At 40.8% G+C, this 23,458-nt stretch overlaps 1 protein-coding gene across 4 annotated transcripts in view; it reads left to right on the plus strand.

The window, feature by feature from the left end:
* The first annotated feature begins 966 nt into the window (after positions 1-966).
* Positions 967-23,458, plus strand: part of tcf7 (transcription factor 7) — a 75,194-nt gene continuing 52,702 nt past the window's right edge. For 2 of the 4 annotated variants that reach the window (XM_085289596.1, XM_085289597.1), the window contains exons 1-3: positions 970-1,543; positions 1,880-1,949; positions 3,437-3,543. In XM_085289596.1, the coding sequence (XP_085145722.1) occupies positions 1,361-1,543; positions 1,880-1,949; positions 3,437-3,543 (360 nt within the window). In that variant the 5' untranslated portion in view covers positions 970-1,360. Of the gene's footprint in view, positions 1,544-1,879; positions 1,950-3,436; positions 3,544-23,458 lie in introns of all 4 variants that reach the window. The other 2 variants (XM_085289595.1, XM_085289598.1) reach the window with 2 other exon arrangements.

Raw genomic sequence — 23,458 nt, forward strand, 5'->3', positions numbered from 1 at the left:
ACGGTTTATTTTGAATTAAAATTATCTAAAGTTACTCCAAAAGAGTCCAAGAGCAAAAAGTAACCATACTAAAACCCACAGCTCTCGTTTATAAATAAATATGTAAATATAATCTAAGTACAATGTAAGCATATAAAGGAATATGTAAAAGCCTATGTAGATGGAAATTAATATTCTATGGCTCAGGTCAAGCCAAAAATCATTTCCTCAAGTTTGGATAATATTTTTTTTAGCTCTCTCAAAGTGCATAAATTGGCTTTGAACCAGTAGGTTAAGAAAAGAAAACTGAGATTCTGTGTGAGCTTTATAGTAGCATTATATCTAAGCACTACATGAATGAGTTAGTGATTATGATTTAAATATCAAAAACAGGAATTCTAGAGTGAAATTTTTTTAAAAGTAGTAAAAAAGACTTTAGATACAGCTACTTTAAAATATAAACAGTGCTGAAGAAAGTATTTGATTATTTTGCTACAATGAAAGTAACAGTATTAGACTATAAATGTACTCCATTAAAAGTAAAAGTCTTTCATTTTAAATGTTACTTACATAAAGTAGCATTACTGAAATGTATTCAAAGTATCAAAAGCATTAATTAAAAAGAAATTACTACAATACAATATAGCTTATATAACCGGATTATTGCTAATAATTGCAATGTAAATAAAGTTAATAAATATAATAGATAAATATATATATATATATTTATATTATTACATATATTTTTATATTAAATAGTAAAAACCGTATCTACAGCTAAGTCTGATAAGTTGCATCAAGTGCAAAGCAGCAGTGTGTATTTTACTACACTGATTCAGTGTACGTAAATACACCGCACTGGCGGAATTCATGACGAAAAAGTTGCAGAAGCGCAACAAAACTGATCTCCCAGCTGAGCCTGAAGTTTAGGTGGCAGCCGTGGGATCGTGGAAGGTGTAAAGTCGCCCCTGGAAGTCATGAATAACGTCTGTTCGCCTGAGCTGGGAGAGGTGATGTCTCTTTAAGAAGCTCAGCCCTCTGCCGAAACAATTGTACAACCCCCCAACAAGTCATCGGGCCTGTCAATCATCCGGTCGGCGCCCTTTGATGTCGGACTCCTCGCCTTGTCTTGGGCTCAAATGAGCTGTTTGCTGCTGTAGGGAAACATTAGTCTTCTACCAACCAACCAGCCGGGGGACGCCACATCTCAACTTTTTTCTGTATGCGGTGGGGGTTTCTGTACTTCGGAGGCGCCCCAGACTGAGGAGATTTTAACAGAGAAGTCCCGCTGAATCTTTTTCTTTCTACTTTTTTATTTTTATTTTTTGTCAGTATCATTTTTTAAACGTGTATAACATCGAAGAGGAGGGGGGAAGTAGACATGCCTCAGCTTAGCAGCGGCGGCGGGGACGACCTGGGAGCCAATGATGAGATGATATCGTTTAAGGACGAAGGAGAGCAAGAGGAGAAAATCCAAGAAAACGCGTTCACGGAGAGAGACCTGGCCGACCTCAAGTCCTCTCTGGTGAACGAGTCGGAAATAAATCAAAGTCCGAACGCAGCGGTAGGTGTCACGGAGTGTGACTGTGTGTGAAAGGCAGAGGGAGAAAGTGTGTGTGGAAAGCTTGTTTTATTTTACGCGCTGCTGAGAAGCTTTGAATGAAACCAACTCGCGCAGTCAACTTGCCTCCAGGGTTATAGTAGTTAAAAAAAGAAGAGGGGGTGGTGGTGGTGGTGGTGGTGGTGGTACGGGTCTACTACAGAACGAGAGCAAAACTGAATTGCACTTATTAGCGTGATAAAGTCAATGTAAAGTTACTCTTGTTTGGCAGCGGTTTGTGGCGCTTTCGTGACTTTTTCGGGTAATTCTCACTCGGTGTTTGTTTACGATCCCTTCCAGGCGGTCAGACGGGGGCAGCAGGGCGAGCAGAGGGGCTTCCCAGACAAACACCGGGAGCATCTCGACGTTGGTAAGCAGAAAATACAAATTTAAAAAAAACTTGGGAAAACAAACAAACAAACCAAAAAAAACATGAACATACTCACTCTCATCCCTATGAGCAGTCAAGTACTGTGTAAGAAAGCGGTAAAAACCACCCACTGTGTCAAAGCAATGAGTTATTTTGGTCACGGGCGCACGTGCTGCTGCATTAAAACTTCAAAGAAGCACCGCTCAGGTGTACACTGCAAAACAAAACAAAAAAAATAGATGGCCATCCTGTCTTCAGCTCTTTAGTTTATCTCTAAGATCTATAGCTTGCTGGGGAGATTTCCTCTGCTGCTCAGTCAAATTAGCAGAGCTCAGCAGAGATGCAAGCAGACTAGCTATCTTTAAAAAAGTGGAACCCTCTTGGCCTTAAATTGTCATTAAGCTTAGGTAAAGGCACTGGTGTGAAGGGCAAAGCAATTTCTCAGTAGCTGTAAAAATTGCTAGTGCCTTTCATTTTAATTCACTATGTTTTAAGCTTACTTATCTAGTGATCTTTTATAAGATTTTGCCAAAAAACCAAGGTCAGCCTTCCTTTTTCTTCAAACCTACCACCCAAAAAGATAGAGGGGGAAAAAAAAAAAGCAAATTCCCCTAACTACGCCAGGGCGCATTTAGACAACATATACAAAACAGCTTTAATTATAGGTATCACTGTTGTGTGTACTCATCTCTGAAAGGAAGAATGCTCTCACCTTGTGATCCTTTGATCAAAAAAAGAAAAAAATCCTCATCAAATGTGGATTTGCGGTTTTTAAAAACTGGTCTATTTGATGGTCCTCGAGAAAAAGTGAAACCCGCAGAAATCAGAAAAAACAGTTCCGCCCTGAGGGATGCTGATTGCCCTCAGATTCTGTCACTCAGGTTCTGGCCACGTTAAAAGTTTTGTCACCTTCGCAAGAAAGCTCAGCACTCACGAGGGAAGCCAGTTGTGTTTTGTGTGTGTGTATGCGTGTGTGTGTTTCTATGCAGGTATAACCTAGTCGTATCTGACCTCCACATAGGCCTCTCGTGCTTAATATGGGTGGTGGTAAGAAATAAATTAACACATAGGCTACAGAAGTTCACGCCTCTAAGACTATGTGGTGGTTGTAACGCTTTTGTCTCCAGTATTGTTGCTTCTGCTCATTCACGGATGTAAAGTGTAGTAACTAGAATGCCTGTAAATAGCTGAGTTGCTTTATATGCACGTTTACCTTCTTTTTCTTTTGACGTTAACACCTTAGCAGCATTGTGTGAGTAAGTATCAGGTTTGATTTTTATTTTAATCCTCACATCCAGCATTTGCACCCACAGCTTTACCTTTATTGTTGTTTATTTTTTTCTTTTCCCCCAAGCTGTCATGATTTTTATTGTAAATTAAATACATTATTAAATGATAACTATTGAGATTTAGACAGCAAATCAAAAGAGTTTGGAAAAATTAGGCAACAAAGGTGACAGCTTCTAATTGTTTGCTTTTCCTGTCAGTGTCGAAGCAGCAAGATGGAGGTATGTACAAGTCGCCGGGATATCCAGGGTACCCGTTCCTGATGCTGCCAGACCCCTACCTCCCCAACAGCTCCGTTTCTCCATCTGTAAGTCCACTTCTCATTGAATCATTCTGCTGGCTATGGTTCTCCTCTTAGCACCTGATGATATTCTGTGCTCCTGAGGACTCCTTAAGGTGCAAGTTTTTGCGCCTCAGCTTGTCTTTGTATTATTTAGTATCAAGTCCAGACTGTGAACACACAGTGCTGAGCCCCAGAAGAGAAATCCAGTGTTTTGTAGTCGGGGAGAATAAAAGGAACGCACACTCGTAGATGGAGATATCGAGCCTGGTGTCCTCTGAGTGATTTTATTTTTTAATTTTTAATTTTTTTGGGCTGGTGCAAAGACGTCCTCAGTAGTCTCAGTTCGAGAGAAAAGAGATGCAAAGCGGTGGAGAATTTACTCGACTTTTTGTGCATAAAAGCATAAAACATTTCTTCTTGGTATTTTCTGTTTCATAATTCATAATTTCTATTTTTTATGTGCATGCAGTTTTGAGAATTAGGAAAGTTCCCCTCACATCAGCCTAAATTTCAGTGATGTTTTCCCCTTTTAGATGCAATTAGCATATTGTGGCTCAGCTATAACCCCCTAAAACATTATACAGAATTTTAATGCTGCGTCTCTTATTTAGAGGGGTTTAAACTACCAGCTTTATATATTTTTTGGAGAGGGGGGGTCTCTTTCACATTACAAAGCAGAATCAGTCAGCTTATGTTGCACTAGGTTTTAGATTCAGAAGAGACAACATGAGTCTCTGTCAGACTGAAGATGAATGGCACATCACTGCAGATCTCTCTCAAACTTTACACATGCTCTGATTTGGCTTTGAACTGTGCTGCTAACTCCCCCCACACCCCATCCCCAAGGCTCACACCATCCCTAACTGCCTTATAAAATAAAGCTGCATTTAAAACACAGCGGAATAAAATCAAAGTGCCGCAGCCTCATGAGGCAAAGCAAAAAAAAAAAACAGGAAAAAAAAGCTTGTTTTTGTTTACGCCGTTGCTGAAGTTGGAATTTGATTGATGTCGTCATCGCGAACCATTTCACGTGACGTTTTCCCATCTGTTTGTACCCCGGGTGAATGACAAGAGGTTTATTGCACAGCCTTAATAGCAGTTCTAAGTGTTAAAACCGCTAAAACAAACATCAGAACGACTCGTGGAAAGATTTCAAGTATGCAGTATTGCTCACCCAGCCAGACAGCCCTTAAAGAATTCATCATAAAAAAAAAATCCCTTCGAGTCACCCGTTAAGAACCAATATCCATGGATAGGCTGAGTAATTGCGCCGAACGTGAACGGTTGTGCCTAATTCATTTTTCACGTGCTGCGTAATCCTGTTGCCTGAATTAACCCCCTGCTCTAGCAGACAAGACGTTGCTAAACAGCATAGATGCCTGTTTGTGAGATGACATGTGCTGTAGGCTGATTTCACGTGAGAGCATAGTGAATAAGGAATATGCTGATTTATGGCTGGAAAATGTGATTTTCTAATGGCACCTTGGAGCTTCTTAAGAGTGTTTCAAGACGCCGTCAGTGTCCAGGTCAGGGCCCGTTGGCTGGTCATGGGAGACTTTAATAGGGTCTGTGATTTTTCAGAATAAAAGCGGACAGTTACCTTCATTTTCCATGGTTTTTTAAATGAAACTAAAATTTAAAATTGTAGTCTGTGGGGAAAATACATAGTAGGAGAGTGGCTTCTTTTCTCCGCCACAGCTATAAAGAAAAACATATAATGGATCTAAATGCATCTGTAAAGTAAAGACGGGTTATACTGTTCATACATGTGATTTGGCTACACAGTGCCTTTTCACTTTAGTTTTATATATGCTCCTTTCAGGCTTGCTAGAAAAAAAATACAGGGTGAAAACTTTTGTTTTACTGTTTATTTCTTTTTATGTTCTTGTATAGAATACATCCTTGACCTGCTAGCTCCATTTAATTGTGCTGTTTTGCACATAAAGCAAAGCCTTTGCTTGGAAGAGAAGCACTTGTAGGTACAGCAGCGTCTCCTTGGAAATCACATTTCATTTTCAGAGTCTTTATTCAGTAACCAGTTACATTCTGAGAATACGACTGAATGAACTACGAGTCTTAGTGAGCATGCTTGTTGTTTCCTCAAACGTCTTTATACTCGAAGCTGCATAACACAGCACATCCGGCATCGTGACAAACATTGTGAAGAAGTGGAGACAAACGTGGTGTCTTCCACCTTCTTCTCTTCTCTTCTCTTCTCTTCTCTTCTCCAACCTCAGAAGCCTCTCATAGATTGTTCTCGTTGGGGGTGGGATTGGCGAGTTGGGTAGAGTGAGGGGGGGTAAAGGGGTACCGGTGGTGGCGGCGGTGGTGGTGGCATGATAAAGAGCACTTTCTCCCCCCCCCCCCCCCCCCGGTGTGTCTTCGAGACTCCACACAATGCTCACTTGTTGCTGCTTCCCTTGTAATTAGCCCGCTGGTTGTGAGGCGGTAGCGGGGTATCAGGCCCTGTCTAACCTGCCACTTGAAAGGGGCTGAGAGTAGTGGTTTAGCGGGTGAGGTGGGGGGGGGGTGATGATTATGGATGGCAGAGCTGGATCAGAAGTTCAAGGTCAGGGTGACTGACAGAAAAAAGAGCTGTTTATGGTTTTCCCGTTATTGTGATGTTGACATGGGACATTTCTGTGTGCGTGTGTCCATGTCTCACTGCTGGCCTGTTTTGTCCTGGAGCTATGACTTACGCTTCTAGTGTCTCATGTCGCACATGCACTGGAGCCTGGATTATTTTTAGATCTTTTTTTGCAGGCGAAAAAATGTCAGATCCAGTCAGAATGGACATTAAATGGTCTTCAGCCTGCCAGTCCTGTAGTGCAAAGTCTTTCCGATTGTGCCAGGTTGCACGAGTGTTAAGAGCGGTGCAGGTGAATTCATCGCTATTAAGTGGTCGCCTCATGTCTTGCCCATGCACACGCTACTCTGGCAGCACAAGAGTTTGATTTTTCAGACGTTTTTTCTGTAGAATATGTGTGTACACAGCTTTATCGTTGGTGTTTGTTGCATTTTCAATCATCAAGTAGTCTTTAAAAGGTGAGATGATTGCGACTTCTTGATTTTGTGTGTACCCGATGAGAGGGTAGCTTATGCTCACATTCGGCGGAGGCAGATTCATGCTCACTGCTGCCGGGACCCTGCTATCAAACCTGTTTGGTTATAAAAAATGTAAAGCTTAAAATCCGTCTGTCTTAATTCAGATAGTTTATCAACAACAAGAAGTCACGACTGCCTTACATCCACTTATGTTTAGTTTTGTGGATTAACCTACGTGCAGTTACTTTGAGTCAAAATAATGAATTGGTTAATCATCAATTACTAATCAACATAAAATGAATCCGGAGCCAATGAATTAATTCATTGATTAAGTACACATGTATTAATCGAAGCAGTTTTGATCAGGTTTCTGCTTTTGTTACACTACACTGTCAGATCGTTCACAAACCGCTTTTCTCCTGAGTTTATTTGTTTATCTTCAGTTACGTACCAATTCTTTATTCATTCTGTGTATTTCTCATTTTTTATCCTAGAAGAAAGCCAAACCAAATATCATTGCACTGTGTGTAATGACAATAAAGATGATTCAATCGTCAGAACACTTGAATATATTATAAGCACTGCTTTTCTCATGTTTTAAATGTATTAAGAAACCTATTAAGAGAAAAGAAAGTGTAGCTTCATCTGTGTTATTTGAAGTCAAACCCTTTGATATACTTTCTTTTCTTTTTTTAAACGTGAATTTATTTAACAGGCTGTGGTGTAAAGATTTCTGCAGCGTTGCCCACATGTCACCAGCTCACCTGAAGAAACTACAACACCTTTGTGCGTTCCCGTAAACTGCTTTGAACTGTTGCAGTCATTGTGAGAACCTCAGCTGAATGACTGAAAGTCAGAAATTAATTGTAAAATCAGTCTGCTTGTGTCTGTGTGGGTTTATCCTCACTTGTAAAGGTCTAGCCAGCTTTTTGCACTTTTTAATCGCCAACTGATGAAAAAACATTTGAATGAAAACCTGACCGTCGGAGTGGGCTGACTTATATTTCATATAGGAGGGGGAACGAAATTGCCTGAGCTGTTGTTGTGAAAGATTAACGCATTGTTTTCCTAATACAGCTGAATCAAAGTGGCAGAAATGGACGCAAACAGACTGATAATCACTCCTTGTTATTTTGGTATTAACATTTAAAATTTTAGATTTAAAGAGAAAAGAAGAAGCCTCTAATCTCTGCTGAGAAGTGGTTTTTACAAAGCGACTACACGCGTATTGGCTCCTTATCCCATTCAGCGATAATACTCCTATTACAGCATTTCATGGGACATTTCACTGTTGTTGCATTAATGGAGATATCAGCCGTCCTTTCAGGGGAAGTGGCCAGAGAAGGAGATTTGTGGGATTCGGAGATATGACTAAACTCCCTCAGCTTGTTGTCTTTGGATAAAGCTTTATCTCGAGTGTGTTTGTCAGCGCGCGTGCGTGTTTGCTGTTTAAGTTCATTACACTAAGTAATCTGTATGTATCAAAGCTTTTGGCATGTTCTGTGTGTGTGTGTGTTTTCTAGTTTGTTGCCTTAGGCTTGTGTTTGTACCCAGGGTTCATGGTGTGTTTTGTGTGATGATGCTGGCCGTATACTGTGGATGCAGCGTGTGTGTGTCAGCTCTCTTCTTGCTGTGTGTATAATGCTGTGAATTACCAGCAGTCACTCTCTCTCTCTCTTTTTTTATTATTATTTTTGAAGGGATCATGAGTCTTTGTCGTCTCAGGCAGTTAAACCCTGTCGCAGGGGAGACCTTCAGTAGATATAAGAGTGTTTTTCTGTCTTCAGCTTCCATCCATCTTCCTCCTCACTCCCTTTGCACGCTTGCCATTTCCACATATCCATCTCTTTTATCGTCTTGTGCTGTCTTCAGCATCTGAGGTGGTTCCAAGCATCTCTCCTCACTTCATTTTCCTACTCGGAGAGATAACTTCTTGGTAATTGCGAACTATTAAAAGGAGATCATATGGGAAAATAGGAAAGCTTATTTTCATTCATTTCCAATTATATGCATCGGAAGCGTAAGAACTTTTTTTTGTGTGTGTATTTCGTTAACCTCTTAAGTCACACAGGATCAACTTTTCTGAGCATGAGAACCAGCTCTTCATTACTTAATGTTTTGATTGATTATGAAGGAAAGCACACAAGGAATCAATAGAAGAAGAAACAGAAGTGATGAGAAAAACATTTTGGTTCTGCTGATTTTTTGTGGTTTGTTTGCATTAATATCAAATATTTTATATGTTAGTGGCCATTTTTAGGTAAACATCTGGCGATTACTCACATGACTTCCCCTAAAACGCCTGTTATTAGTGGACAGTTTGGATATTAATTTGTAAGGAGGAGGCAGTTGTTTTTTTCTCAGTTCCTGGAACCTACAACTCTTAGAAAACTAGTCAAATATCTCAAAGTTGTGGGCTCTGAAAAGAAGTGCATATTTTACTCTAGACTGGAAGTTAACAGTTGTTATTGATTTCCATAACGCCAGCTGCACTTCCTACAGCTGCTTCACAATAAAAGCGTCTTAATTTTAATCTCGCGTGAGATTTTTATTGTGACGATTCTCTGCTGCGAAGGAATCGAGAGGGTTAGACTGAAGTAAGAGGAGAAGCAAAGTAGAAGCAACATTGCTTGATTGTTGATGGGGATTGATGGATGTTTGGTTGAAATTAGTGGGTGGCCTGCCCGCTGAAGCAAAAACCAGGGTTTTTACTTTATCTGAAGTGGCCAGTGAGTCATGCGCAAAGTGATTGGTGGTTAGCGGTTGTATATTAATGAGCCAAGTATTTGGATTTTAATCAGTAACCTTTTACCACCAGTCGTCTGAGAGATCCAGCGTGCCTCGTGGTTAGTTTGAAAGAAGCACACCTTTCTGGAGTGATGTTCGCATGTAGAGCAGCTTCGACATGATTCGATCCAAAAGGAATCTGTAGGTCTGAAGATGTCTGAGGTTCGGCGATAAAGCGCTGAATTGTTTCACAACTTTGTCCACAGACTTCAAAGATTGTCCGTCTGGTCTGTTTGTGGGTCATTTTCTGAATAATTAAGCAGTTTAAGCTGATATCTGATATTTGTCTGCATGCAAATCTATTCGCTGTCAGAGAGGCTGTGAAACTCCCTGTGATGTGGAAGCTGTGGTCACACTATGACGTCAGCACGCTCTGAAGGCAGCAGGCTGCTCTAAAACACTTTCCCGCTCAGCCTACCTGGACACTGACTGTAAATGGCTCAGGTTCTTTGGGATAACAGTAAATGTTTGGTCGAAATGCAGTTTGACAGCGTGCTTTCAGTCAGTGGAATTTACGAGCCTGTGTTTTACAGCTCAGTGTTGTCTGATTTGGGGGAATTTCCTGCTCATTTGACATTTCGATTCACAGAGCAGAATTAAAAATTGACAGGAAGGCTGCTAAGAGATGGTTTACATGTTTGGGAAAGGCGGCGGGGGAACGTCGTCATTTCTGTTACTCTAAAGACTCAGCTGAAGTGTGTGTTTTGAACATTTCAGTATCTCAGCCTACAAAGAAATATCAGTTTGATTGTTTTCACCCACTTCAACTGAAAGCTTATGCTTTCTGTTTGAGTAATTTCACATCTTTTAGCCCATAAAGGTTTTTCATACATCTCCTCCTTTTTCTTGTATCCATTCAGAAATCAGTTGCCGTTGTGAACAAGCTCTCCTCCCCGTTCCCCTTTCCTCCTCCTCCAATCTCCCAAATAATACGAGGTCGATCCTCCAAGATCAAGGGAATGGCATGTGTGTGCGCAAGTCTCTAGGATCTTGCCACTTCCTTGTTTCCCATTGTATTGCAGTGTTGACAGGGGGGTTGTTCAGCCTTCCCCTAGTCTCTTGGTAAACAATGGCAGCAACACAGGCTGAGGCCTCCCTAATCCCCCCTTCATACAGACCCAGGGGCTGGGATGAGCAGTGCTGGGGCCTCCCTGTCTCTGACTGCCTACGATAAGGACCCTGCACACTCGGATTTAAGAGGCCTAAAAGAAAAGCAGCTTTCACTAGAATGCGGGAAAAGCCCAAGTTCGGATGGAAAGCTTGCATCTTGTCTTTTCTTGGATCTTTTTCTCCTTTAACTATGACTGACAGCTCTGCTTTAAAGTAATACCCGTGCTGCGTTGCATCCATGAAGTAAAGGTTTTTGAACTATTAATGTAGTATTCAAAGTATGCTGAGAGGGCTTCATGAAGCCCCATCTGACATCTTTTTCTATCGTTATGATGTGTTCAAGTCTGTGATTATGTTTGTGCAGAGTGTAAACGGGAGTAAACTACTGCCAAACATGAAAACATCGAGTGTCCTCGTTCACAATTTATTAACTGTTAAAACTAAATTTGGGACTCAATAAAAGGGGACATGAAGCAATGTGATCACAATATGTTACCCATGTTAAAAATAGTGTCATATTACAGCAGCAGCATTTACTTTAATATAACAGTGTAACTGAGGACAAAAATACACCCAAATCCTCTAAAACTATCTATTTATATCAAGTGTTTGTATATCTAATTACTATATATCAACATTATTCAGTATTGTGTCAGTTCAGTTTAATTTACTGTCCTATTAGCTCTCCACGCCTGCCCTGCTGTTCACCATTTTCCATCACAGTCACCTCATGTTGGTTAACTTCTGTGAGGACCTCTTAAAGGGAACCTGTTACGCTCATTTTCCAGCTCCGTATTTTATTTTTGGACTCTCCTGGAATGGCTTTGCATAATTCACAGCTCAAAATAATCCCTATTTATCTTATACTGGGCTTCAGCGCGGCCCCTCGGTTCTGATCGGCTACCCCTCACAAGCAGAAGGTCTCAACAGCAGATGGGCGTGGCTTCTATGCTCACAGCCAGATACGACCTTATAATCAAGTCGGATCTTACTGACATCATACAGAGCCAAGAATATAATAAAAAACTTTCCAAATCTGAGCATAAGCTTATTTATTACAACTCCAGCTGTGTTCAATATAGACGTGTATCATTGTAACAGCAACAAAATAAGATGAAACAAAGAAACTATTTTTCTAAGCTTTATGGTTTAAGCTTTACGGAAGTGGCAGCTGGCTGTGATTTGAAGGAGTATTGACTGGTGTTGAAGCATTGGTTTAAATTGTAAGTGTGTATTCTCTTTATTATTTGACAGCGTGAATAAAATATTGAGAGAAAAAAAGGAGGTGCATCTCATAATCTGACGCTTTCTTGCAAATTTGCATCCATGAACGCCAAGATACTCAATGAAAAGTTATCTATCTAAAAAGTTATTCGCCTATCAGATGTAAATATAAAATAAAACTTTCTAATGTAAATATGACTTCTGATGTGTACTTTCATCTTGTGTCAGTGACTAAAGACATGAAAAGCAAATGCAAGGACCAAACAAAGATGTTTCTAGTCGATATAAATCATAATCTTTATAATTGCTGGATATCATGCTTGTTTGTTTGAGGTTGCCATGTTCACTTAGTCTCAGGGAGACCACAGCCAACGGAAAATGTGAGCTCAAGATCGAAATAGATTCGGATGAAGACAGATAAATAAATTTTTATAGAGGAAAGGCTGGAGAGGTAAAGACAGCGCTATAGAAGGAGGAGAAGAGGAGGGGGAAAGATTAAAATACAAATGACCATAAGAGCCTTCTCATCGCCCTACTGGCTTTGAAGTAGCGGGCTGTGAAGGCACCTGAAGAGAAACTGTTCAGAAGACTATTTGAAGAGGCGGTAATGTTAAGAAGAATATCAGGAGGGGGAGAAAAAAAACCCTTTGGATAGCCCTGAGGTGTTTATACCTGTAATTATTCATCCACTTATTTCTTTCCGGCGTTGAAGGAAGATGGGGTGGGGGAAGTGGTAGAGCAGTAAAAGACAGGTGTTGGCAAAGGAACTGTGGGTTTATTTGATTATTATTAACTTTATTTCTCTCGCGCGCGCTCCCTCTCTCTGCCTTCATACACTCAAACGCACCAGCGGAGACAAAACAGCATGTGTTCGCTCAGCGAGCACCACGCCGAACTAAGTGTGCTAAAGTTTCTGCAGTTGGTATGAAACTAAAATGAAAACAAGGGGTCTTGAAGGTTGGTAACCTCATGTGGCGTTAGTGCAGGTGTTTTTCTAAATGAAGACCACATTTCCCATGATTCCACCCACGTTTCCTGCCAGCAAGAATATGCTAGAGGTCAAACATGTTAAAACACAGAGGGCCTTGATTTTAGTTGCCGTCTTGTAGCGTTGGCACTGCATCGAGGTCTCCGTAAAGCAGCACTTCGGAGCACCTCAGGTCCCGTGTTGTGCAACATGTGGTTCAAGGAAACCTTAAGCAAACATAAAAGTGTTTTTTTTGTTTGTTTTAAGTTCATTTTTATTCCTTGCTCTCTAAGCTGTGTATACAAGCCAGTTTTCTGCTTGAATGGGAGAGTTATGCACTGTAACAGCTTGAAGGGGGAAGTGGTCGCATTTTTGCAGGATTGAAAAAAAAAAAAAGAAACACAGAGAGACATAAAGGTAGTTGACATAAGGTCAAGGTTCACAAAGAGGCTCTTTGTTTAGGTCCCAGTGTTTGTTTATGAGGTGTGTGTGTGTGTGTGTGTGTGTGTGTGTGTGTGTGTGTGTGTGTGTGTGTGTGTGCGCACATGTATGTCTGTGTGAGTCAGTGAGAGAGTTGCGGGATGTTGCACCCAGGTGAGTCATTGGCCTGTGGAGCGAAACCATGCAAAACCTCTACGTTGTTGTTTACAGAGCGAGCTGTCCAGACCTCCCAGATGTGTGTTCACAGCCTGTAGTTAATCAGTGACAGCAATGTCTCTCTCTTACACCAGATATCAAAGTAGCCACACGCGCATGCAAATGTGTCTATGTGCATCTTCGCGCTGCACGCATGGTTTGCTGGTCAAGTAAAAAGAACTGGAGAAAAGTTTGAAGTGCTAGTTTTTCACATATCGTTGTCCACAATATCATGGTTTGAAACGTGTGGTTTTTGATTTAAGGAAGTAGTGATGCAGCACAGTTTACTCACGAGATAACAAATCCGCATGGTGTCCAGCTGAAACTGAAAGAAAACTGCGAGCCCTAAGATTACTTTAACTTTTACTACACAGTATGCATTTCCAAAAATTTGATGTCTACGCTGCCTTCAGGATAGGTCACAAAGACAAGTTGTTTCAAAGAAGTGCAAAAGGATATTATTTCGAATATGTATTTTAACAGGCGTGCAGTGTGTAGTCTAATGTGTCGCTGTTATCATGATTGGGCATCTGGCAGCTCCCCAGAACAAGTATGTTGCTGCTTTGTGGAACAGGTCATTTAAAGAGACACACACACACACACACTGAACCACATCACAAAGTTTATAGGTTAGCAGGCCACACATGCAACCAGTTAACAGGCTGAATCCCTCCTTCATCCTGGGTCCTTGGGCAATGAGGAGATTCGTAGTGCATTAATGAAGAAACAACATATTCAGACTATATATATATATATGAAGATATAAATATGAGAAGTTAAAGTGAATCTATATAAATTAATTAATGAATCAGGTTTCTTTTAAAAAGCAAAGAGTAAATTCGTATATGTTACTGCCGTGAAGGGATTTACACCAACACTTTGCACCTGCAAGAGTAGTTTGCCGAGTCGGCATATTTTAGTTAAAGTTATTCATTCATTAGACTTCAGTTTTATATATATAGCGCCAAATCACAACAGCAGTCACATCAAGGGGCTTTATACTGTCACGTAAAGGCCGTATAATTATAAACATTCAATTTTGTTGTGATGTAAACTTTTAAATGTATAAGAAACTCCAACATGGATGTTAGGGTTACATATCGGTGGGAGATCAAGTGATATTCAGGTGATTACACTCTATACTGGGTTTCTGTGTGTAGTAGTCTTTGTGTTTGTGTGTCTGTCAGACAGACAGAGAGAAAGTGAGAGAGAGTGGGATTTTTTTAGGTCACATGACCTATGGGAATTAAAAGTGTAGTTTCATTTCCTCTTCATTACTGACAATAATCAGACAGTTTCGCAAAAGAAGTCGCTACCTTTCTCGAAGAGTTTTACATGTAACTCACACATAATCATTTCGTACTTTCCAAAAAAATAAAAAACCAAGTGATGGGTTACAGAATTTTATTAAGAGACGATGAGAAATATGAATTTCAGGAATGGGCTCTGATGAGTCGCTGATCAGATAAACTGAGCTAATTTGATATATGCTGTCATTTATATCTGCACTACAAAATTGTAAGATCTGCATCTTAAGATTGGCAAAGGACAGTTTATCACATGCAAATATTAAAAGATCCACAACATTTAGTTCTTAAGTCTCGACTGCGTTCAGTCTAATAAGTAAATCGAGCGTTCCTGTCATCATAGTTTAGCTTCAATGTGCTGACGTTAAAAATATAGGCATACAAAATCTTCCTTAAAGATGTTCTAGGAATTGGATTTGTCACTTGTGCACCTGTGAGCTAGAAATCTAAAATAAACTTAAGTTGATAGGATCTGCTTTGTAATTTCCCCTTTATAAAATGCCCCCACAAACCATGGTTTAATCAGAAGAGCCATAGACTAAAAGACAATAGTTAAGTAAGCAGTGGGAGTGCGGTGTGTTCTGGGGCAGAAACTCTGAGCAAATGAGTGCAGAGTTCACCACAAGCTTAAATGCACATGTTTTTAGATTTGTAGTACCTCTACATAACCAACAGAGGAAAAAAAGCTTTCATGAAGCCGCACAACATCATAGTGCTTGCAGTTGTTTTTCTTCTTAAGTCTTACTTAAGCTGAACATTTATCCTAATGCTTAATTTATACTTGATGAAGAAGCTGTTTGTGCGGGCAACATGGATGGCACATAGGGAGGTTACAACGTAGGGTTTCAGAAGGGTGTAGATTTAACAAGTATAGATGCCCTATAAGTCTGTCTAAAAAGTGACTCCTCAGGTAATGAAACTGACACATAACTTTGTTGTGGTGCCATCTGTCCAGCTGCAACACTTGCCATAAACAAATCTACAGAGGAGAATGTTAAAGAATAGTTCAGACAGCAGAGAAAAGCAAAAACTTTATTTCAACTGTGTCTCTTAAATATCAGAATAGTCGTTCAGGTGTTTCCTCTGTTCGTGTTTACAATTTTATAACCCTTCCCCCTCAGCCACTTGTGGGGCATTTCGCCGCTGCGCTGTGCTACGCTGTGCTACGCTGGCATATCTGCTGTTTGCAGTGTGACGACCACATGCAGTCGTAAATGACAAATTTCCATGTGAGCTCTGATTCTTTTCATCCAGCCACTGTAAGGAAATTTACAACCTGTTTACACTCTACTTCTGAGGGGTGTGTGTGTTTCCAGATTGACGACACTGATGTCACATCTTCTGTGAGTGTTGATCTGGTTTAGAACAGTACACTGTGTGCGCTGAACACTTGGTGGGTATGTTTCTTTATTTCTGCGCTAATGGGAATTTCAAGTTTTCTGGAATTTTTTTTGTCTTTAGGATTTCCAGAAGGGCACTGAGAACTTGTAACCCCGTTTCCCCCCTTTTAGACGATAAAGTACAACAGTATAAACTCTTTAGGGAATTGTGGAAAACAACATGAAATAGCAGCTTAATAAAACCTGTGAATACTTACGTTAAAAAAAATGTAACCAATGACCTAATACTAACCAAAATGACTTAATAAGAGGCCTTTTATGAGTAAGTAACCGCTTGCATGCCCACCTGTTATAAAAAGAAAACCCACTGTTGAATAGAGTTTGTCAGATAAGTTTCAAATATCATAATAGTTGATATTTAAGATTGCTGATGTGGTCATTAATTGATATAAATAGGTAAGTTTCTTGGACGTTTGTTGGACTGATTTTGAAAATACCCTTAAATGCCTACACACTCTTATCTGACATTCTTGTTATTTGAGTGGTCTAGCTGATCACTGACTCACTGACTTAAATTAATAATCACCATTATCAATCATAATGGGCTTTCCACTGCAAATAAAACATTCATATTTGCTGTGTTGATGCTAGTAATTGATAATGTTCTTCCACTGACTTTTCTCTCCTCCGCTCGTTTCGCCCTCCAAACCTCAGCCTCCGCAGCTGACCTTTATCATCATTTTAATATGCACTTTATTGAAAGAGTGTTCATAAAAATAGTCGACTAAATGAAACTCAAACCCCATCCTCCTCCACCCCGTGCCCGTGGCTCTGCCTAGACCAGCTGGAGCCTCCACAGCCGCATGAAGCAGCCCAGCACACATGGCTGTGATCTTAAACACACACATGCACACACGAATACTGAGACACACACACACACACACACACGCGGGAGCAGAAATCTTTTCCTCCCTCTGACGATAATCGCCTGCTACAGACGGTGGCAGCCATTAACTTTATGTGCTATACATATATATATTATATGGTATATACTAGAGACCGATATGATTCATCTGGTGCACATTTATGACACAGGACAAAAAGTCACGTGTTGTTGTTTGTGTGATTGTTAGGGTTGATGGTCTAACCCCAAGTTTATGTTACCTTTTCAAATGGTAATGCCCCAAAATGAATTTACACCTGCTGTTCTGCTCTGTGCTTTGGTGTCATTTCAGCTTGCCCGTGCATCTCTTGTTTTTTGTTACCTGGCCAGGGGCCCGTTCTTCGTACGTCGCTCACTACATCCAAGATCAAATGACACATCCAAGACCAAACCATCGCGCTAACCGTGAGCTCGCTAATCCGGTTCCCCGAACACACCTGTTGTTGACGATTAGTACAGCTGGACGCAGTAATGTGACATCACTGGGTGTCGTAAAAGGGGCTACGCATCGATAGTAGAAACATTGATCGGCAACCCGCTGATTGGTCGGCGAAAATGTCGAAGGGGCGCGCTCGGTATTTTCCGGCAGCAGAGCAAGAACTCTTGATTGAGGGATTTCAGGAGTTTCAGAGTTTAATTAAAACGCAAGGGAACACTGCAAAGGCTGCAAAAGCAAGGAGAGAGGGGCTGGCAGAAAGTTGCTGACAAATCAAACTCGTAAGTAATCCAATAATAACAATAATAATGGAGTGGGTTTATATAGCGCTTTTCAAGGCACCCAAAGCGCATGACAATACCACTATTCAGTCACTTTGTTATTTATTTATAGATTTATTATATTACACTATATTATCCAATATTATATTACATTATATTATATTGTTATATTATATCCCCTTTCACATTAGAGCCACAACAGGACCCACTAGAACATGGGAACAAGTAAAAGTGAAATATAAGAATATTCTACAGAATGGTAATATTTATCACTTATATTGCTTTTCGTCTCTTGGAAAGAGACCCTGAAATAATCTGTTTGTTTGTTCATAACAGCAACCAAGAAAAGGGCAGAGCAAAAAAAAAGACAGGTGGTGGTCCTGCACCCCCTCGTCAACAAGTTGGTTAAGTGAATAATACCCTCACGGGAAAATCGATATCTCTCAATGAGCACACTGTCGCGCTGAGCTAAAGGATCCTGTCTGTCCCGCAATATACGCTGAATTCTGAGGACTCTCCTTATCAATCTTGCACCTTCCTCAATGGGTTGCTCGCGTAAACGGACAGGACATGGCTGTGACAGACTTCCCAAATCCACCTTCGCTTTTATAGCCGTGGTCTCTCATCTTGATTACACGAAGTGATTTGCAATTACTACTCTGAAATATGAATTGCATCTGTAATAATCACATACATGTAATAGAATGTTAATAGTACATTTCCCTTTTTTAGGAAATGACCTGTATGTATCTGTGTGACATCAATAAAAGGATCAAGTGCTGCATTATCTTTAGTTACATTGATGTTATTTATTTATGGTGAAACAGTGGTGGAATATCGCTGTTGCTTTCGTATAAATGAAGCGGACATACCTGCGTGGCCGCGATCTAATCCTGTTTACATAAAGTAAACCTGCTCCCGAGCAGGTTTACGCTTACGGCTCTGTTGCTATGACAGCAAGTCCCGGATGAGCTTCGGGGAACCGAACGATCCAAGATCACGCGAAATCGTCAACAATCTAATCCAGCTAACTTACTTAGCGAGGTACGAAGAACAGGCCCCTGGTCTTTCCCGCCATTTCAATGATATATCAGTGCAACAGCAGAGAATTTCTGGAATTCCTGCTTTGCTTCCTGTTTGACTTCTCATGTTCCTTTTCCAGCGCTAATGGGGAGGTGTTTTTGAGGAGCAACTAGACTGCAGCGAGTCTGATTCCCAACACACCTCAAGCGCCGGTATAAACAGTCATGGGTGACATCGCAGTCGGCGTGCAAAACAACTCAGGTGGCGACCGTGAACTAGGCTCTAGTATTTGGCTAAGGACCAGAAAGAGCAAAGTTATGACATGAAGAGCTGAAGTGAAAAGTGTCCACTTTAGTGTCCACTTTTTTCACCCTTGAAGTTTTTTTCACGGTTCTCCCACTGTCACCCAACTGGGCAGTCAGTCAGCATTCAGCACTTATGTCATCCACTTCCAGCGATGTGCAGTTAGTGTCTTCCATCCGCTGTCTGAACTGAAATATGTATGCAGATGCTTTTTTCACAAGTGGGTCACCACAGCAGGTAGCTTTTATCCCAGATCCCATTCCTGACACAACTCCAATGGGATTTGTCTCCTCCTGGGATCAAAGACGGGGATGTTTTGCCTGTTAGGCAAATGTGTAAACTAGAGCTGGGCGATATGAAATTTTTTCATATCACGATATGCTTTTTTCATTTCAGGCGATAACGATATCTATCACGATATGAGCCAAATAACTATGTTTGTAAGATTTAAATGTGCCGTTGCTCACAAGTAAAATGTGAAATAATCAGCAGCTTGTTTTGATTTAAATATTTATTTCCCATAATAAGTTCAACAGGGTAGATGTACTTAAGGAACATGAGACTTTTTCAGATAAATAAAGGCAAATATTGCAAACTACACAAAAGCAGCCGCTAAAGCGTTTAAGTTTCAAAATAGAACAAACGAAACAGACGACTAAATTGTCAATTCCACTTAGAAACAAAATATTAATTCTAAAAATAAATCTTAGTTTGTTTTACAGAAGAACAGACAAAATTGACTAACTTTTGTCAATATCAAATAAACTGAGAACTAAAAGGAAATTCTCAATCTCTCCTTGTTGTATAGCTGAGCTTTTCTAACAGTTTTAACAGTTACTTTAGTCTGACAAAAGCCGAATGACGAATTAGCGCTTCCAGTCAGAGATTGAGCATGCACCGGTTTATTGTATTTCCAGACTTGCTTTCGGCACATTTACAGTGGCTGCTCTGTTTTTTGTCAGACTTGAAATAGCCGAAATGAAATACCTTCACACTACGGAACTTCTCTGGCTCTTCCGTTCAACAATCTCTCCGGCGTCGGAACCATCATCGGTTTTCTCTTCAGTAACCTTCGGTCACGCTCGGTTGATTTTTCTCTAGTCGGCACGCTCATTTCCTCCATTACCCAGGCGGCATGGCGGCTGGCTGCTTCCCAAACAAATACACATGTGCGGCTTGGCACTTGTGCTGTACGTAACAAGTCACGTGACGTGACGCTGCAGCTGTGATTGGTTCGGCTCGGCACTACTTAATTTGGATTGGCTGTTCTTTTTTTTTTTTTTAAGAGGACAAGAGCGGCGAGGTCTATCGCAATAGTTTAATTTTTCTATCAAGAAAAAGTTATTTCGCAATACATATCGTTATCGTTCTATCGCCCAGCTCTAGTGTAAACCACTACACTATACAGACACTGCTTTAGTATTCAGCTATAACGCTATGAACACCTGACATATGAAGCTACTAGGATCCACTGTTTTCTTCTTTCAGTTATAGCTAAGTGTCCACACAACATTCGACTTGAGTATGAAAAAATTACAGAAAAATCCCTGGCAATAAAAGGTACTGAAAAAAACTCATAATTTTGCAAAGCAATGCCCCAAAATTCCCCAAAACATTCCAGATTTTATCCCAAATATTCCTACGTGTCCTATCATCAGTTACTTTCCAGCACCTGATAAAGCTGTTTCCCACAATATGCCACCATGTTTGCCAAGCATGTTATAGTTTGAGTTTCTCCAGTGAGGATGATGTTATGAACGGAGGTACAGGGACGCTGCATGTTGGACTAACAGCTTGTTCCTGTTTGAGCTCCTATGTTTTTGGCACTGTGTCCATCTGCTAATGTAATTTTAAAGCAAGAAAAAGGAGGAATTCCCTTTTCAACAAGTTTCCTCAAAAGGAGCTCGGTCATGCGTCAAATTGATTTCCTACCTTTGTTTGGCCCTGTTCACCAGAAAACGGGAGATACTCCCATCCCCACATTTACAGTCATGGGAACTTTTCATTTGGTCATTAGAAAGAAGAAGAAAAAAAACCCCAGGCTTTTAAGGAGTGCAGTACTCACGCACATGCACCGATGGACACGCGACGAGAGCATGTTTTTCCCCATCAGCAGGTGATGAGAGAGCAGAAATGACATGCAGAAAATGTCGATTGAAGTCATGATGCAATTATCGGAAGCGTGGCTTTGACGTAAAAAGGGGGGCGAAGAATAAAGAGGTGGATTTGAGGAAGAGGTGATTTGAGAGGGGAGGCATTAAAAACCAACCAAAACATAAACAAGAAGCCCCGCTAACGATAACGTTGATGTCATTGATACATTAATATGTTTCAGGAAGTAATGGCGCTCATAAAGCATTTTTATTCAGTGTTTTGTGCGTGTAGGTGTGAGAGAAGGTGTTGTGGTAAATCAGCTTGTGCGAACGTTTTTTGGGGCCAAACAAAAAACTAGAGCAACCGTGATATGCATTGCACTGTGGTTGATCTGTGTGTGAGCGTGGGTGTGTGCGATTGTGTAGGTGTTGTACATAGTACATGACATGTATGTGGGAAACACTGTATGCACACCAAGGACAGATGAAAGGGAAGAGGTGGGTGTGCAGGAAGTGAACAACAAAAGAAACACATCATCTGATTTATCAGATGGGTACAGTTTGGGTCGATCAGATGGAGGAAAAACATGGAGAAATTTGTACCAAGAGTGAAAGAAGTTGAAAGAGGGAGAGACTGATAGTGAGAGAGAATGAGAACAATGGAGGAAGAAGGTAACTGCAGTAGCGGAAGGGAGTTAGCAGTAAACAATGAGAAGCTGGAAACCGCGTTGTGCACCTGGTAGAAAAAAAAACCACAGGCTCAGTTGAAACAGACTCTGACACCTTACGAACACCTTTAACTGTTTCACCACCGCACTCAAGGAAAAGGAACACGAATCCACGGCTAGCTCGAATTCTGACAGTCAGTTTCTGCTTTCAGCAATAGGAAGTGGATCTCTTTGAAAAAGAAGCAAGCAAAGGGAGCAGAGGGGCTGCTGCAGCCAAAATGACTGTAGATTTCTTTTCCTGGCCTGTTCTCTGTTGTAGATGATATAATTTATTACATTAATATTTGGCTTTTATTCAACATAAGGTGGGAAATGGTGTCAGATCTGCCAGTGTTAGTAGTCCTTCCCTTGTCAAATGTTGTCCTTTAAAGAGATTCTTGATGTGCAGAATGATTAAATAGGGCCATCAGTAAATTAGTCCGCACCCCAAATTATTACTCTCAAATGACTGATGATATTCTGTATACATTAAAAAGATTACAATCACAAACCTTTATATGTAATAAAACATACATGCGCTCAGTGCTGTCGTTAGTCATACTGCAGTAAAAACAGGACGGCAACCTTCTTGCAACTAGGAGAAATCGGCAATGGCCTGGGATTGCACTGCATTCTTTGAATTTCCTAACTGGGTGCAAGTAGTTATGGCAACCAGAGGTTGAACATGCAAAGCAAGACTCAAGACTGCAGTTACTATCAAAAAGATAGCGACTGCAGAAAGACACCGACAGGATCGCCCTTGAAGTTTCTATAGATTTGAGGAAAGCACAGTATGAAAAACAACTTGCTGGGAAATTCAGCAGTTTAAAAAATAAATCAAAACCCCACAAAATTCTGTGAATGAAAAGATCTGAGCTAATCTGATGCGATTTGGCCAAATGAACTCACGATCGCTGACTCCTCCACCCATCACCACCGTCTTCTCGCTGCAGATGTCACGCTGTCATTTTTTATTTCATTCAGAGGGAAGAGAAGAGGACAGACTCTATTCTGACAGTCAGTCAGACAAACAGTCTCCATCAGTGATGTTTTTATGGTCCCCTTGCCGAATCATCCCCCAGACAGAAGCAGATTTACAGCAGGCACAGGCGCAGTCAACCCACTGTCAGGACCCAGAGGACTTGTTGGCTCCCCTACTGAGCTGCAAAGCGTGGCGACCTTCATCCCGTCTCGATTCTCTGTCTCGCATTCATTCTTTTTTACCCTTCGCCTCTCTTCTGCGCCCCGTCTGCGCTATAATTTGTTTTCTGTTTTTATTTTAAAACGGGCCTAGGGTCTTAATGCCTCCAATTAAAGACAGCCATAACTCTGACACTGTCTCAAACAAGCAGTGCAGCTTGAGTGCCATCCAGGCTCCAGTTGATCCCCCGCAGAGGCACATTAATCCCAGAGCAGCTGAGGGAATACTGGTTTCAATTAAGCATCCATTAGCTAAACATCAAGTCAGTGGTATGCTGTTTTGATTAGAGGAAGCAAGAGAAGAGGACTGTTGATTTTTATTTTTCTCATTTTTTCTGCCTTTTTTTTTTAAAGGAGAGAATGTCCCCGGAGGAACCCTGCTGACAGTTAGAGTTAAAGAGTTACACTCCAGAAAACAAAAACAGGACCCAAGAAAAATAACAACTTTATTGATCATTATTGCAGAACTGGATGACCTTTAGGACGAGCGATTGTTCTATTTATTAATAGTATTAAAACAAGCTATGAGCAGATTTT

This window comes from Mchenga conophoros, linkage group LG10, assembly GCF_057382185.1.
Source record: "Mchenga conophoros isolate Kocher_MC1m ecotype Shallow Benthic linkage group LG10, M_conophoros_male_GT1.1, whole genome shotgun sequence".
In the NCBI taxonomy this organism is placed as follows: domain Eukaryota; kingdom Metazoa; phylum Chordata; class Actinopteri; order Cichliformes; family Cichlidae; genus Mchenga; species Mchenga conophoros.